Raw genomic sequence first — 17,557 nt, forward strand, 5'->3', positions numbered from 1 at the left:
TGTGTGAGCAGCAGTAGCTGTTACACTCCGTCAGTCAATGTTTTGAGTCATTAACAACAAAAGCTAGCCTCCCTTCTCCCTATACTTATAAATCTCTTAACAAAACACACATTCAGCCTCAGAGCACAAACAAAAATCATTCAGCATAAAAAAAAAAGTACAGAATAATTTATAGTCGCTGAGCAGTAAATTATTAGCTATGTAAATTATTAACATTTCATATTGACAGAAAGCATAATGTGTTTTTTCTAAATATAAGGGAGAAACATTGACCTTTGCAGTCATGCTTCCTGTGTAGTCACTTATTGCTCCAGCCCTCCTGTCAATTCTCAGTCATCTTGTAGTTCGACAGGCAAGTCCTGCTGTACCTCGTCTAATTTCACTTCTCTTGACAATGTGTAGTGGGGCCCTGAACTCAGTCGGTTTTGATTTAACTCCAAGTTTCACCTTTTTCTCCTCTACCATCTACTGGTCTATAAAAAAATAAAATAAAAAAACCCTGAAATTCTCACACTCGACAAATGTGTTGTTTTTCATTTATATTTAACCTTTGTTACAGGTAGCAGCCATTTTTAAGAAAAGCTGGTCAAGATGGGGTTTCACTTTTACAGCCCGACACAACATTAGGAAAGAGTTATACTGCACAATAACGAGTCCCAAAGTACAGAAACAAAAATCAGCAAAAACCAATCAGCATTCAACTTATTCAAGATAGTTTCCAATTCAATTATACCAGTTTTTAAATAAAATAAAATACATTTAAATTCTCTTCATAGAAAGCCCAGGTCATTTTTTTAATTCTTGAATGTATAAGTGCCATATTGGATGTAATTATATAGTTACTTTCAGCTGCTCCCTTATCACAAGGGGTCCACAGCAGGCAGCTCCGCATTTTTGACTCGACAGATGTTTTAGACCAGAGGCCCTTCCTGATGCAAACAAAAACAAAAAGATTTGTTCCCCCACCACGGGAACCTTTTGTTTGCCAATCAAATGTGTAAACCACTATGAGTATGAGTCATATACAAGATATGAATCAATCTGTCTGTAATAATCTGCTTTAGATCCTCTACCTTTAACGCAACCCTCTCATTAAGCCAACTTTCTTCTGATTGGCTGTCTCTCACAAACCGAGGGTTTAAACAGCAGCTGGGTGGAGCAGCTGTTTACACAGCCAAAGCTGTGTGCCTGAGGTGATGATACGATAGCCACTTTCACTAACATGATATAGTAACAGGAGTATAAAAAACAAAGTCTGAAGCTTGAGTGCTCTATCCATTTTTGGTGTTTTTACGTATAATGCTGAGCTTATTGTTTTAAATCTATAATAGTATTCATAGCCATGAAAAAGAGAAGAAAAGCATTATAGTTTATCTGTCAAACACTTCAAGTGGCTGAAGGTGAAAACTTTCCCCCATCTCTCTCTTTCCACTAGAGAAACAACGGATCTGTCTGGATTTAAGACATGACTGGAAGATTAATTTTAATCGCTTCTATAATATCGCTTTTACACTCAGTAAACTACAGAGGAAACTGAAACACTTTTTTTAAAATAATACTCAATTAAACTCATTTAAGCTTCTGTCATTTGTAGAAAACAATGAAACGCTGATGTCATGTATAATCAATACATCATTTATTTTGTTCTTGTTGTCATCTATAACTACTGCCATGGGGATTTTCATAAAAAACTAACCCTTAAGAAAATATCACAAAATATAGTTCGAACTTATCTGACAGTCTTGGAGAATCCTTGAGGAAAGTCTTTTTTTTTTTTTTTTTAAATGAAACATGTCTTCAGCACATGTTTAAAAACAAAAAAACAAAACAGGAATCTCACAGGCCTCAGGAGCTACACACCGATTTGTCACTGAAGATGCATTTTATATTGTACAGTCACTGTCACGCTTAACTTGGATACATATTAAAGTCTTTTATATGTGTAGGTGTTCATATTCAAGTTTGTGTGAATACCTGAGATAAAATCATGGCTCAAAATGAATAATGCACCACACATCTAAGCTCTATATTTAAAAAAAAAAAAAAGAAAGAAAAAGAAATAAAATTCTGCATTCAGGTAGGTTTTGCCCGGCGGTACACTGCCATGGATCACAGACCCCAAGATTTATATGGTGTCCTCATAACAAATTGGATTTTCTTGGCTTAGTTTGTATGCATATTGCTTTAGAGCAGCTTCAAATAATAGAGGCCACCATGCGTGCAAGGCCGAGACGTCCACCTCAGCAGAAGCGCTGAAAAATCGCGGGGGGGGGGGGGGGAGGCTTGAGATGGAACTGGGAAGTCTCTCGGTCTATCATCCTGTCTCATGAGATATAGTGTGGACACAGGCAAAGTGTAGTGGGTTGTGAGAAGATTGTGTATGTGTGTGATCGTGAACTGAGAATCAGACAGGAAGAGAATTGCAGATATCAGGTAAAGAGAAGACTTTCACCTGAGACTGACTTCAGCCTTCTTTTATCCCTCTAAGCACTCAGCTCCTAGCCTATAGCATCAGGTGTATTAGTCCACATGCTGTCAGCACTGAGTGTGTCAAATTTGATGCAAATTTTAGCTCTGATGCTACTGTAGCCTCACACATGTTAGGGCAAATACAGCTTCTTCAGAACACATTTCACAAAGGTCAAATTTTAATTCCTCTGACAGACTGGACAGCTGTGGCTCAATAGAAGACGTGACAGGATAAAATCATTGAGCATTTAAGCGTTTTGCCATAGATCAGTAGCAGTCTGAGACAAGGTAAACCTCCCTCTGCACAAAGGCTAGACATGAATTCCAAATCCATCCTGCTGCAAGATGTCATTTCTACACTGCACCCGCCATGGCTGGATGCACACAACAAATAGAAGTTCACTGAAAAACCGATGACGAGAGAATTACTAGTGACATGACAAACATAATAATTATTTCTAAAACAGTGGAACATCTAAAAATGCTATTAAATGGTGGGATCAGTAATGTAAACAATACTTCTATTTCTGTCATGTTCATTTAAAATGATGTGGAAATGAGTCCTTGAACTTTATTATTACTGTAAAATGCACTTGGCACCCAACTGACTGTATGCCAAGGTGTCCCTGTAAAAATGCTTATATGCTCAGCACACTTAAAGCTCCTATAAAAAGAACTTGTGTCAAATGGCAAAGAGAAAATAATTAACTGCCATCTGAATCTGCAGCTCTGCTCATCTCAAAGGAGTTTTATCTTGACGTACAGTTTATTGTTTGGTAGATTGGCTTGTTTTAGTTCACTCTTACTACCTTGAGTGCTGCTTCCACTCCAGGCCCGGGGGGGGGATGGGATATAAATCTATCATGCAAAACAACTAAGACAGTCACTGTATGAAGTGTTCTTGTAGGTTCTTGTAGTTTGGAGAAAAAAAAAAGAAAAAAAAGAAAGAAAAGAAAATACACTCCTGAAGCCTTAATTAATCCTCTTTTACCTTTTGAAAGGTAAAAAAAAAATGCTAACTGGCTCCTGTAGGAAACACCATTGTGGCCAAAGATGTAACAAAAAGCTAAACTGTGCTGCGCTTAACTGAAAATGAACTACGTGACCTAAGAGACACTTAAACTTTAAGAGGCTCGGTGCCTGCACCTTTTGCTGTCCTCTGTTGATTAATGAAGGCAATTATTTAGGTTGAGAGTCCGCTCACGCTGCTGCGCCTACTGGGATTCGCATGCTGACTCTACCTGGACCCCCACAGCAACTTGCTGCACAACGTCTGAAGCTGAAACTGAACAGTCTATCCAAGACACAGACTACATTTGCTTGGATTCCTGGTTGGGATATGAAACTCAAGGCATGTAGGTTGAAATTATGTTGCTCTATAAAGTGACTTTAGAGATAATTATTGATTATGACTGCATAATGTTTGCTCATTTAACTGGTTACATCTTATGGGGACAGCATTTTTGTGGGATAGCAAAACAAGGCATAGCTGTGTTAAAAGTAAAAACAAAATATGAAACTTTTATATGCAGCTTTTTGGGAATGAACACTTACATAAGGTCTCCAGGTGAAGGCATACCCAAAAGCCTCACACTGGGTTAAGAGACAAGAGCCTTTCCCTCCCTCCTTCATGTTTTATGGGCATTACATAAGCTGTTCAACACTAGTTAAAATGGCTGGAAACTGAATAATGAGAAGATTAGGTATCACTAGCTTTAGCAAACAGAAGAACAATGAAAGACAGACATTTTCCTGCTAATGCAACTCCACGTGAGCTTATATCTATATCATCTTGTGTGACCAATTCATTTATTGTTCAGTTAAACAGCCCTAGTTTTGCATGTAGAAATCTAAAGCATGGAGAAGAGTTAGTGCACGACCATTACATCAAGGTTGTGTAAATGACGAGGATGGCAGCAGCCTCGCTGTCCTTCAGTTCTGATGACTGTAAAGAACTGGACCTGCCAGAGAACACGCCGTTGCTTTGCCATCACAGCGTGTTCAATCAATACAGAGGAAATCCTTCTTATTCAATTTAGATCAAGCTCAGGGAGGTTCACCTGAGGCCACAGGACAACACTCCATATCTTATTAGAGAGACAAACTTTGCAAGGGCGCCAACTAGTGCAACATGGAACATGCTCCATCCTTCAATCAGGCTGCAGTGCCACTTATTCTGTTGTGTATGAGTAGACAGACCTGTTATATTTCTTTGAAGCCCGCTTGAAGTGGATAGTTCATGCATTGTAGTGCTTTGTCTCTATGGACACATCCTGAGCGGTCACAAAAAATTGGCAGGCACACAGATGTCTGCATGAAGTCTTGCTCTCACACGCTCAGTGGATCCTTGCAGAATCATGATATGGAAATTTTAACATGCCCATTACTTTTCAGTATTGCTGGCTATGCTAGATTTAGTCGTCTGCTATAAATGCAAAGCTGCCTCTGTGAAATTATTCATTATTAGTTATGGGGACAAGCAAGACAGAATATGTGGTCTCATTTTTCTCCAGTTTAGTTTGTGAGTAGCTCGAAATCAGCGTTGAACGGCATTACACTTCATTTACTCTCAGATATGGAAGCCATGCAGGACCATAATAAACAAAAAAAGAAAATGAAATGCCACACCTGTATTTCCACATTAACGTGTGTTATTTAAAAAAAAGAAAATGCAATAATCGCCATTATTCTGTATCCATATTACATGAAACAGGAGAAGCTGTTTACACTTTATTTTCAAATAGAGTTTTAGAAACGATATTCAAATATTAAAATGGAAAGTTAAATGGTATACATACACACAATGCAATTTATTAAACATTCAGCAAGCATTTCCATAGTGAAATAGTTAGAAACTGCATCTGCTTGCAAAAAAGGTGAATGAAATTGCACCATTTTTTTTAAGTTTCTTTTTAAATTGACAAAACATCTGAATATTTCCCAAAGTATGGCAGCTTATAACTTCAAAGATTATACCTTTTTAACTTTAAGATACATAAAATATTCATAAAGAGGTGTGAAAATTAAACACACAAATTATATTGTTGCACTTTCATCTTTGCTGAGCACTAAAATGACATTTTCAAGAATACAGGATTTAATTTTAACGTTGCCTGAAACAGATTTTCATATTCAAATACCTAACCTTAAAGAGTCGATGCAAAACCACTCTAGAAAAAAAAAAAAAAAAAAAGAATAAATGTTATGTGCACTCTACCCCACTCATTAAGCACCACAAACAGTTACCCTTACTGTACATGAAGAGATCCTCCAAGATGTAATCTGGTAATTATTTACTCACTTTAAGTTGGATTAAACCTAGTTTTAGACTATTTTTCTCCTTTGAGGAATTTAGCTTTAAGTCTTGGACTAAGATCAGTGCATATTTTCTGCAAACCTACTCAAAATGTTTCAACCAGCACCTACCAACACGTTTGATTTGAAACCGGAAAGAACAGTGACACTGTCCATTACTTTGACACACTAAGCTTCAGAAAATGCTGTATATTACTATTTGGTTTAAGCATTTGATTTCTAAATGCTACATTATCCCCATAAAAAAGGTGTTAAAGTGCCATTGGTGTTGTGCGTCCCCGGCTGAAGCACTGCCCCTGGTGTGGTTTAGTTTAGTGCCAGGCGAGCAAAGCTATATGTGCTGTGGAAGCATCATCTTTAAAAAGGCTAAATTTAAACCCCTCGAGTCCTCGCCTTGGTATGCAGAAGGCTGCCAGAACAACATAAACTCCAAATAAGCCCAGAGGAGCTACTGGTGGACTGCAAGCCTCGAACACCTGGCTTAAAAAGTGCAACAGCAGCTCACCTGGACAACACAGGTTTTATTATTTATTTATTTTTAAAGTGTGTATAGTGCAAACATACCAATAATACTTCTACAAAGAAAGCCGCAGCTGAACAGGTTAAACCCAACCCAACTGATACTGTAGCTATTCCTGTCAAGCTTTCTCATGTGACACTGCTGCATTTTACAGAGATAATGTTGGAAATTTTAATCAGATTGGAAGCAAAACAAACCAGGCTTCTTGTTTTCAGCCACTGGCTGAACAAATAATGTTCTCTGGCAGATTTTGTTGTTTAATTATTCCAACTTATTTATTTTTCAGGCAAAAACTCCACCAAATGTTCTTAGTATGAATTTGAAGACTATAAACATGATTGTGGTAAAAGATCCAGGAAAAAAAGGAACCTACTTTTATTAGACCTGGGTCATTATTCTTTCATCCTAAAATACATCCTTAATTTATCAAGCTTGCATGCTTACTATTTTTTTTAAAACTATGGCTTTTAGGAGAATGATTAGCTTATAATGTGTCTGGTCATTTACTACAAACACTGCTTGTAACTCTCTCTGCTCTCAGGAGAAACGAAATGCATAAATCAGTGCCTAAATACTCCTTTTTTGTATTTCCAGTGGCCAGAGTTTAATAATGATTAACTGACATATGTTAACAGAGGAGTGTCAATGAACAAACCTTAATCCGATCAAAGTCATGAACTCAATGACTTTTATTCTAAATGAAAGGCTCAAAGAAAGCCTGGTCTTAATCAATGAATGCATCATTTCATTGTATCATAAGGTGGAGTATTAATCATCTCCCTGAATCAAAGCAGAGAGTAAGCTTCGGTGGTACAATATTAAGTTTCAGAAGCAACTGCTGTCTTCACCTTTGACAGAGAAGCTCTCATGACTGCCAGCTTTCTCAAAGTTACACATCAGCAGCGTTGATGCTTAAAGCAAATCACAATGTCTGGGCCTCTGTTACCATCTGACAAGATGAATCCAAAGCTGGACACTTTGCACATTTGGCCATTTAATTACATTGTTTTTTTATGTTTTGTTTTTCCTTAAAATAGCAACTGCAATTACCAAATATTTGGTCGGGTAATTATTTTCCTTCCATATCCATAACAAAAGCCATACTACAATGTCACTTGTTGGCAACAATCATTTAAAAACTTTTGACCGCTACCTTCACAAAAGACACACCACTTGTGCAAAGGCTTATCCCTAAATGTTCAACAGTTTGTAATGGGGTGTATTTCAATTAGCGCTCTTATTTTAAGGCTTCCTGTGGGGGCACGTTTCTCTCACCACAGAGGTTTGATAACAAGGCCCCCCCCCTCACAAATCGCTGTTGTCATCAAATAACTGGAATGCCATTGTGACAGTAGAATCTGAGAGGCATGTGTCAGCATATCACAGGCCTCACAAATAGTGGGAGCTGTTAAGAACAAGGTCCCGCCTACTGCTCACAATCAGACAGACCTCTGACATATAGATCAGAGGTAATTTATATATCACCATCTCTGGGGCATCGAACTTAAACACTTAAACTCAATGTGACTTAAAAGATCTTACTAGCTATGAAAGCTGCATAATCCAAATATTTGTGGCTCTGGATGAAGTCTCAAAACAAGCCCTCAGTTTCAGCACGATCCTTGACTGTCTAGATTCTAAAAGATCCAAAGAGGGTCTAATGAAAATGACTACAAGTTCCTTCTTTGAAAATAAGAGTCTAGAGGTGTGAGTGATTATTATAGCGGCTAAACTTCCTGGATAGATGCAGTTATAACCAATTTGTCTCCAACAACACATCTAACATTATGGAAGAATTACATTACAATGGCTGGAGGGGCATTTCTACAGAGGCTTCACTTTCTCTGACATCCTGTTGCTTTCCTTTAATTTGTGTATAAAATTAAAATCTATCAGCAGACGTCTGAAACTTGCCTGACTTATGAAATACGTCACAGCTAACAAGCATTAACTTGCTAAATATAGCAGCTCATTCTGCAATTCACTGCAACTTTGATGTCAATCTACGAATTATTAACAGTGACGAATTACAGAAGAATGGAAATCAGTGGCTGCTTGAGCAAAAATATGTACTGTAAATCATTTTGGTACCACTTCAAAAACAATTCATTTTTATGTCAAGTAAGAGTATTTCTGATCTTTATAATCTCATTAAATTTCTCATTTAGACAACAGATTAACAATAACTAGAAATTTGGCCAATTACAATATATCCAACAACTGAAAAACTCTTTCCAATGTGCAAATCAGAAAAAAGTCATCTAAATGCCTCCTGAGATTCAAACATAAATAAAAAATAAAGCTTCATAAAGAAGTATAAAAAAAAAAATTGTAGCCATCGCTTCTGTCCATGTTGTGGGAGTCATATTATTGCTCACGCAACACCAGGGTCACAAAGCTTCAACAGATAATAAGAATACGAGCGCGGTCAAACCGCTACGATAGCTTTTCCCACCACACCAACATACAAGCTGTCATATCATTTACAAGGATATCTGCTGTGCATAACCACGCAGAGCAGCTACACCGTAAGCAATCTGCGTCAAACAACTAAAATAGTAATCGCAGAGGGTGGATTGCGTGTGAGCACAACTTATTGAAACTCTTCTCCCCCAGGCAAAAGAATATAACCATACAAAGTCAAAACAGCAACGACTGATTGTGTGCGTTGGGAGAGGGGGGTGGGTGGGCAATGTTTCTCGAGAAATCCAAAAAGGGATGATGGATGGATGAAAATGAGCAGGGAATGCGTTATTAAACGACATGATGGTGTTCACCTTTTTTTTTTTGCCCTTGCACCTGCAGACGGGTCTCATTGAGATTCGCCTCATAAAGAGTCACGTCGACAGGTGCGCCGTGGCCGCGGGGTGCAGCGTGCAACCTGCGGCAACTTCCACAATCATTAATCATGCATATGCGAAAGCAAAGTTAACCACCGGCAATGCGTTAACAAAAACTTCCCTGATAATTCCCCTCGGATAAGAGATTTCATTAATTCACGAGCCGTCTGCTGCCTCTGAATGCGTTAATTGGCGACAGGAGACTGTGAAGTGTATGATGTGAATTGGTTCTATCTGTCCGCACCGAGGAAATTTTCTTTACTTACAGTTCTCAAGAACTGGATCTCATCTTCCCCTTCTCCGCCCTCAGCCATGGCTGTGAAGGAGCCTGCTTAGACTCTGGAAGCCACCACTGACTGCTGGCAGAAACGCGATGCTGTGCCTCTCAAGCCGATATTAGCCGAGAGCACATCCACAGCCATATAGGGCAGCCCGGCCGAGCCCCCCTCCACTCCTCTCCTTCCTACTCCTCATCCACTCTTCCTCCTCCTTTCCCTCCCCTCTCCGCGCCCCGACGCCTAGCAGCAGCAGTGCGGATCAGCGGACGGACGGGGCATCAGGGGACGAGCTCCCGGTGGTGCTAGTGGTGATGATGATGATGGCAGCTGATGCTCTGGTGCGTACGAGGATGGGTCCTTGTGCTAAAATAGTATTACTTTTAAAATGTTTGCGGTTTGGTCTCACTCCCTGTCTGATAATGACGCATGTTGGTCTTGACTGGCAGCAGTGGAGCTGAATGCAAAGTTATGAACGTCCCCGTCTCTCTGTCTGCACCCCCATCCTCCCCCCGTCTCCGACACTTAGCAGTTTTTTCAAAAATCTGGAGACTGGTGTAAATTTAGTTTCGAGAAATGCTCTGCAATGTATAACTTAAAAGTGTAAAAAAGTATAAAGAAAATATAAAGTTATGTTTTCACAACGTGGAATCAGTGTAGAGACTTTTAAAATAAACTTTTTTTTACTTGTTTCATGTTGAACATACCTAAAGTGTTGCTTCATTACGTGCTTAAATGCCTGATTTTATGTGAGGAATATTGAAAATATATATATATATATTGTGCTTAAATGTAGTCAGGTTTTCAGAAAGAAATATCAAATTCGATTATAACATATTTATTGCATAAAAGTTGTCTGGGTGTGAAATATTTCACTCACAGTATAACTTGATGCAGTGCAGATTAAATGCAAAAAAAAAATAATCAAATAACTTGATATAAAAATTAAGGATTACTGCTCGTGATTCAAAATATTGTGCATGACCAAACTGGTATCTAACTGGGATTTGACTTCGAAGCATTTAACATCCGTCTCTATGCTAAGTAAAGCATTTACAGCATTAGTCAGGTGTCAGTCATGTGGGTTTGAAAAAAAAAAACTGATCATGAGAAAACGCACTCCACATCATGTCAAGACATGACTGACATCTAGTGGTCATCTTGTGAGGTCCCGGTACATTTTATCACGCATGATCTGTTTAGTTGTTTTCACATTATGGCCACAACAAAAGAATAAATGTCAGTATCATCCAGGAAATTCTGCTCTTTCTTCATACAGTTTAACTAAGCTCTCAGTCACTTTTACTGCCTCTTTGTACAAGTTGCAACACTATTTACACATTTTCCCATTTTTTTCCAATTATACAATCCTTCTAACGTCTGGTAATTTCGTTGCCTGTTTGACTGTCTTTGACTTGCTTATCTGCTCCAGTGTCTTTATAAAAGGGATACGAGCACTTTCTTTACCATTAGAGTATTCTTTTTTTTTTTCCTGTTTTGGGAAGTGTACAGTGGCCAGGTCTGAAGAGATAGCAACACTGGCTTGCATGTGCATACATTAATATCACATAATAGGAGATTAAAATCACTTCACAACAACTGTTGTTCCACATTAAATTTGACACCCTGTTATGCCATTTTTGCATAATCAAATTCATAAGCATCCATCTTCTTTGTCACAGGTATTATTTTTTGTAAAGTTAGTAGCAGTATGAATAGCAGTTTGTTTTCTGTAAATGTTTCTGTGATCCATCAAAGACAGCTGGCCAGTAGTCAGATTAGCCTGACCAGTGTCCAGCTTGGCATGGAAAACAGTTGGCCTAAATACAGTCTCTGATCACTGGACTTCTGCAAGGGCAGATGTGAGTTAAATAATGCAAGTTAAAACTGAGATAAATCAGAACATTTGACAGCAGAATTTCTCTGAGTTTATTCTGAGGTGATGAAATGTAAATAAATACTGAACAATGGGATGTTAGGACTGGAGTAAAAATGGTGTAAAACAGCATGAACCAATATTGAACAACTATGCAATTCGTGGTTTGTTTGTTTAATTTATAATATCAAACACCTTTTTGTTTTTACACAACATTATTATTAATTTTACTTCAATTTAAATCATATCATATATTGTCCTGTGGAGCATAGCTGTCTGTTTCACAAGGTTTAGTCAATACACCAATTTTTAACCCTAAAGTGATAGCCTAGTACAGAGATAAAGAATAAATATACTCCTGCAAAACTCTGTGATAACTATTTGTCTTTCTTTCAGTATAGTTTGAATTCAAGAAGATTACAATAAGTCTAAATCCCCACCGGGCCTGCCGTCTGTTAGTTTTTCTGCTTCTGTCAGTACCTGTCAGGCATCAGGGAATTAGTGGTAGTGCTCTTTAGGTGATCAGCCAATAGAATTTGTCAGAATTTTCAGCTTGCACCAGTGATTGGCTGATCCTGTTTTATCAGTGGGCGTGGAGCTGTCAGTTACCTGAATGTCACAGTAAGTACAGCTGAGTGCAACAGAGGGGTGACCTGGTGCTTCAAGGAGAGACACTACTGTTCGCTACGAGTAAGTGGACATTTATCCATTTATTTTCATCCTTTTATCCTTTTTTTTTAGGTTTGCAATCATTAATTAGTCATTTAAAAAATATATTTAAAAGATGAGCAAAACATAATTAACTTATTGTTAGAGTGTGTAACTGTAAGTCTACACAAGTTCAAGTACTTATTTAAATGGTCTGAAATAAATGTTTCTCTGTTTCTTTTTGTAGCAGGCCCAGTGGTTGGTCACTGATCGCCTGTGATAATTAAATAAAACCATGCAGAGGACTTATAGTAACTTACACCTCTATAGACCCATCAAAGAGAGGAGCTGCGTGAGTCCATCCCTCTCCCCTTGCAGGAGTCTATCGTCCCCCTCCAAAACCCCCGCCAGCTTCCAACAAAAACTGTTTTCTAAGCGCTGGGAGGAGGGTCCAGCTGAAACAGCAATGCTTGGCCATGCAGACAAATCTGGCCTCACAGACTTTAAAGAAACCCTCAGAGCATTGGATGACTCATCTGAGAGCTGCTGGCTTACAGAATTGTTACCGTTGTGTTCAGATTGCCAGGCTTTCATGAGCATGGGCAACCAACTGGGAACCAAACCTAAGCCAAATTGTCACAGTTACACAGAAACTTGGGATGCTTTATCAAACTCCCCCAGAATCCAGATATCTTGGAAGAGAAGAAGAAGAGCCGAAGGGCATGTTTACACCAGTGACCTTCAGGATAACCTCAAGATGGTGTCCGGGACTCCACGGGCACCTCTGAAGGCAAGGAGACTGAGGAAGCTCCAGAGGTTGAGGTCTTCTTCCTTTGAGGAGTGGGATTTTGAAGAAGAGAGACCTATCATTTGCACTCCCACAGTAAGAAGGAAGAAAATTATTAGGAGAGAAAGAGATGATATAAATACTTTAACGCACGAGTTAAAGCCACTCTGGAGAGTAAAGTTGCCTAATACTTCTTCTGCAAGCTTATCTAGATCAAAGAGCGAAACAGTCCATCTCTCTCCCAGACAGAATATGTCTGAAGAGGAAAAATATACTCCTACTGACTCTGACACTGACCTTTCTGAATATGACAATGAGATGTACTCAATGTTTTTCTCCAACACTAGTATGGAGGCAAAGAGTAACAAGACTGCAAGCCAAAAACAAGATGAAGAGAAGGCAGACATAAAGTCCTCTCAGCAGAGGCTTGAGGTGATGGGGCAGAGAGCTGCAGCTCGGCGAGTAATGGGAAAGATTGAGGAGGTGGAAGGAATAATACGCCGGGTGAGTCTCACCAGTTTGGACTGGATCAAGGAATGTCATAAAGGAGAAGAAGAACCTCACTTTCTCTCAGATGGATGGAAGACAGAGGTGTCACTGCAGAAAAGTCGCAGAGCTGAAATCAGTACTCAGTCCCCACTGGAGGACCAGAACAGGGAGTCCAGTGGGGACAAGCCTCTGTTTGTTGAGGAGCTTTGTGCTCTGGGTGACGCTCTGAGACGGAGTCTGCAGCAGGCCCTGAGGATGGAGGGATCAAAAGCAGAGAGTGAAGGCTTTAAAGAGCCCGAGGAGACTTTTTGTGAGCAGAGCCACACAACAGAAGGGTCTCTGAATCCACAATCACCTCCTTACCTCATCAACTCTGTTGTGCCAAACAATGCCTCATCACATCCTCTTTTAGCAGGTGGAAAAATCTCTCCTACGCCCTCTCTGTCTGAAAACCTGGAGGTTTCTCCAATTAAATCAAGCAGCTTAGAAAGACTGTCCCCCATGCTGCCGCCTATGCTCATATCCAGACTGAGCACAGATGATCAGCAAGCAGAAACATCACACAGAGTTTGGACTGAACCACTTGAAGACACCGCAATTATTTGTGGGGCTCGAGACTGTGAACGTGCCAGAGAAAGTGATCACAGGGACACTCAAGAGCAGTTTACAGAGAAGGATTATCTGCTCTCTTCAGGTAAAAATGTTAACAAAAAACAACAATTTAGATGGATGGAGGCTGTCAAGTGGTAGGTCATTGTAGTGATATGATAGTCTTACCCAAAACTCTAATTTCCAGAATAACTGGTGGAAGCACATTAGAATTAAAACAATGGTAGACGGTGGAATTATGACTATTTCGTGGTATTTATATCTTGACTCTGATAAAAAAACAAAACAAAAAAAAAACATAAACTCTGTGCCATAGAATACACTGTTTTATTAGTAGTACAACATATTTTATGTGGCATAGAAACTCCTTATAAAACAACTGAAATGTATTGAAAGAGCTATATGAAGCTATGCTGTTGGATGCCAACTTGCTGTGCACAAATCAGACTCATTTCTCATGTTACCCATTCCTTTGGAAGTGTTGTTATGAATTGAATGAATAACGGGAACAGTTGTTATATGTAGCTGAGTGCTGGCTGGAGCTGATAGGTAAACAGGACCATAGCTGGGCTTTATCCAGGAAAATTAAATGGCGGAAAGCTGGGTGAGGAAACTGTTACGCTGACAAAGATGTTATGGAGATATTCGTGAGACATAAAAATAAAGAATTACTTAGATATCAAAAGATAAAGCAAGCAGCGTAGTCTATAACTTGAGGCTGTTAATAGATATTATCCATAGTGTTAGTGCAGTGTATAATATGAAGAGACGAGCCAGGTTTTTAATACTTTGGCACAGTAATATTCAATCACAGTCCCAACTATTTTACTGCTAACTGCAGAGGTGGGTGTGGGGCAGAGGAGTTAAAGCTTTGATGTATCGCAGTTTATCCTCAAAAGCATATTTTCTGTAGTTTCCATGAATCCTGTCAAGTAGAAAGTAAAAGGTGTAATGAACTATTTTAAAAAGGTCATACCATAGACGTCACACTGGGCTCTCTCTCAGATAATCTTTCATGGTCATTAAACATAAAGTGGACTAAGCTGAATAAAATACCTTCAGAAGGTTCTCAGCAGGAGTAAAGTGTGTGTGTGTGTGTGTGTGTGTGTGTGTCTGTGTGTGTGCAAGAGCTCAGTTTAACTATTAGTAGTTGATTAGTGAAGTGAACATCAGAGGAAGAGCAGATGGTGTTAGAAGTGTTACATGGTGAGGCCTGACTGTCAGATTTAAACATTGATTAAAACACTCTGATACAAATGCTCTAAACGAAGTCTTTGTGCAATCTCATCCTCTGCTGTAGTCTTCTCTGGGTTGTTAAACACACACGCACATCAGATCTAACGGATGTGTGGCAGTCCGTGAATAATGACCCCTTGCTGCTCTGACATACCATCATAACTGAGTAAGCGTGTGTTCATTCAGGCACAAAGTACCGGAGAGCACCTGATTTGGACACACTTGTAATCACAGATCTGTTCTGACTGAAATGTGCCATAAAACAGCTCGTGAACACCAGTTCGGAGTCAGTATCAAACCTTTGCCATCCTTCTAGTCCACCGGGTTTAAAATAAGTATTCAGTGATAAAAAATGTGAATTTAAAAAAAAAATTATGTAGCCTCGTTTAAAACAGAAAGAAAACAAGGAGGGGAAATATTAAAATCAAAACACAAGGTAGCCTAGTCAGGAAGGAAATATATAAAGTCAAGTGAAAAAGAACGTGTAGTTTCTTGGAGCATGACTCTAATCTTAGGGTGATTTTGCTGTCCTCTCCTGGGAAGCTTGAAGCGGTCATTAAAATTTTTCAACTGTTAATAATCTTCTTCATCATGGAACGATTGATGTCAAACTGTTTGAAAATGGTCTCATAACTCTTCCGAGTATAGCAGCAATTGCTGGTATGTTTCCTGTGTGGCATTGTGTTAACACACCTAAATGCTCGAGAGGAACCTGCCAAATCTGCTGTGACACAGGTGGACACACTTGCTGATGATTAGTAAACCAAGTGCATGTTAATGCATCAGCAGTACCTGCAAAATAAAACAATTAATAAATAAACATCAGCTAACAATCCATCTATTCATCCATCTGTCTGTCTGTTTATTCATACTTTTTTTTTTTATCTGCTTAAGCAATTTATAAGCTAGAGCAGGGGTGAGGAACTCCAGGCCTCAAGGGCCGGTGTTCTTGTGTCCTTGATCCAGCAAAGCTGATTCAAATGGCCAGATTACCTCCTCAACATGTCTTGAAGTTCTCCAGAGGCCTGGTAATGAACTAATCATTCAGGTGTGTTGACTCAGGGTGACATCTAAAACCTGCAGGACACCGGCTCTTGAGGCCTGAAGTTGGACACCCCTGAGCTAGAGCCTCTCCAAACCGACAATGAGTGAAATGTTGGCTACACACTCAACAGGTCTCTAGTCTCTCACAGATCATAATTCTGTATGACATTTTATAAGCTACAAATTATTTGGCCACAAAATCAAAATTTGAATGTTGTGAAAAAAAAAAACATTTTTAAATACCGAAACATTATCAACAATAGTTTTATAACTTTTAATCCGAGTGTGCACTCAAACCCATCAAACGTCTTTGATGTTTATAGGGAGAGAGATGAAGATGGTATGATGATGGAGTATTTTCAGAATTTGGGATCAGTTCAACTGATTCCAAAATCTTTAATCCTTTTTCAGTAAATGATTAATAGCAGGAAACTGCTGGTCTTTTCACTTTGAAGTCAAACTGTGCAGCCAAATGGGCTTCAAGCCTGTTTTTAAAAACTAACAACTCTTTTACTGTGCAGTGTCCATATACAGACGGTGTAGATTTAAATTATTTTATTTAAATATAAAATAATTTAAATGAATTCTTTAGGGAAATACAAAGGGAACGCTTGAACCCATTTGTACATGGAAATACTTGTTAATAAATGCATGTTTAGCAGAGTCGAGCATTCCCTCAGATCAGCACAGACTCTGTTGTCTCGCTTCATTTTTGTAGCAATAAAACTCTGTTCAGACCAGGCAGCAGGGCTGCTAGCTGAACAAATAGGATTAATTCTCTAAGCTTTGTGAAATACAACCAATGTGTGGAGGACGGCGATTAGTGAGAGGAGAAGAAAGACATTCAGAGCCTTCTGGGGGTTATCTTCATAAATCCAGTTTTCTGTTCAGTGTGGTCAAACTCGGGGCGATAGCACATTTCTATAAGCGGTTTAATGTTCTGGAACGGTTATGTGTCCTCTGAAAGTGACACAAGTGTTTCTGATAGCATTTTTATCTGAAAGTATACTCACACATTTACTACAGTCAAGCTATCATTAATGCATTTACTTAAGATCTGTGTTTAAATACACTGTTGAGATATTTGCCCTGTGCATTACTGTTTTGCTTTGTTTTCTACATAATGTTTTACTTTCATTTCCACTAAATTGTATGTTTTATCACTTTACAGGTTGAGATTTTTGCAAACAGAACATATAAAAAATTATAAAACTATAATAACAGCAATACATTTTATAATAATAATTAGAGTTATATATAATAATTGATATAAAAATCAGCCCCACCTAAACTAAGTACAAACTGTAAAATTATATTTTCCATTAATACATCAGACAATGTATGTCTGTGTTTTTCGGCACTGAGCACTCCCACTTTTTAACTTTAGGTACATTTGATTGATTATTTTCTAATAAAATTTTAAATGTTGGTTTTTATTTGTAATTTTTC

The 17,557-nt window shown here is 38.7% G+C and overlaps 2 protein-coding genes across 12 annotated transcripts in view; one reads left to right on the forward strand and one right to left on the reverse strand.

Moving 5' to 3' along the window:
- ryr3 (ryanodine receptor 3) overlaps positions 1-9,577 on the reverse strand; it is a 117,471-nt gene extending 107,894 nt beyond the window's left edge. For all 9 annotated transcript variants that reach the window (XM_040018289.1, XM_040018286.1, XM_040018287.1 and 6 more), the window contains exon 1: positions 9,411-9,577. In XM_040018289.1, coding sequence (XP_039874223.1) covers positions 9,411-9,458 — 48 coding nt within the window. In that variant the 5' untranslated portion in view covers positions 9,459-9,577. The remainder of the gene's footprint in view (positions 1-9,410) is intronic.
- Positions 9,578-9,665: 88 nt separating this feature from the next.
- fmn1 (formin 1) overlaps positions 9,666-17,557 on the forward strand; it is a 31,030-nt gene continuing 23,138 nt past the window's right edge. Inside the window, exons 1-3 of one of the 3 annotated variants that reach the window (XM_040018291.1) lie at positions 9,666-9,760; positions 11,883-11,985; positions 12,191-13,913. In XM_040018291.1, coding sequence (XP_039874225.1) covers positions 12,239-13,913 — 1,675 coding nt within the window. In that variant the 5' untranslated portion in view covers positions 9,666-9,760; positions 11,883-11,985; positions 12,191-12,238. Of the gene's footprint in view, positions 9,761-10,350; positions 11,986-12,190; positions 13,914-16,125; positions 16,240-17,557 lie in introns of those variants that run through there. The other 2 variants (XM_040018292.1, XM_040018295.1) reach the window with 2 other exon arrangements.

The sequence above is a fragment of the Simochromis diagramma genome, unplaced genomic scaffold (genome assembly GCF_900408965.1).
Source record: "Simochromis diagramma unplaced genomic scaffold, fSimDia1.1 OVJJ01000802.1, whole genome shotgun sequence".
NCBI lineage: Eukaryota > Metazoa > Chordata > Actinopteri > Cichliformes > Cichlidae > Simochromis > Simochromis diagramma.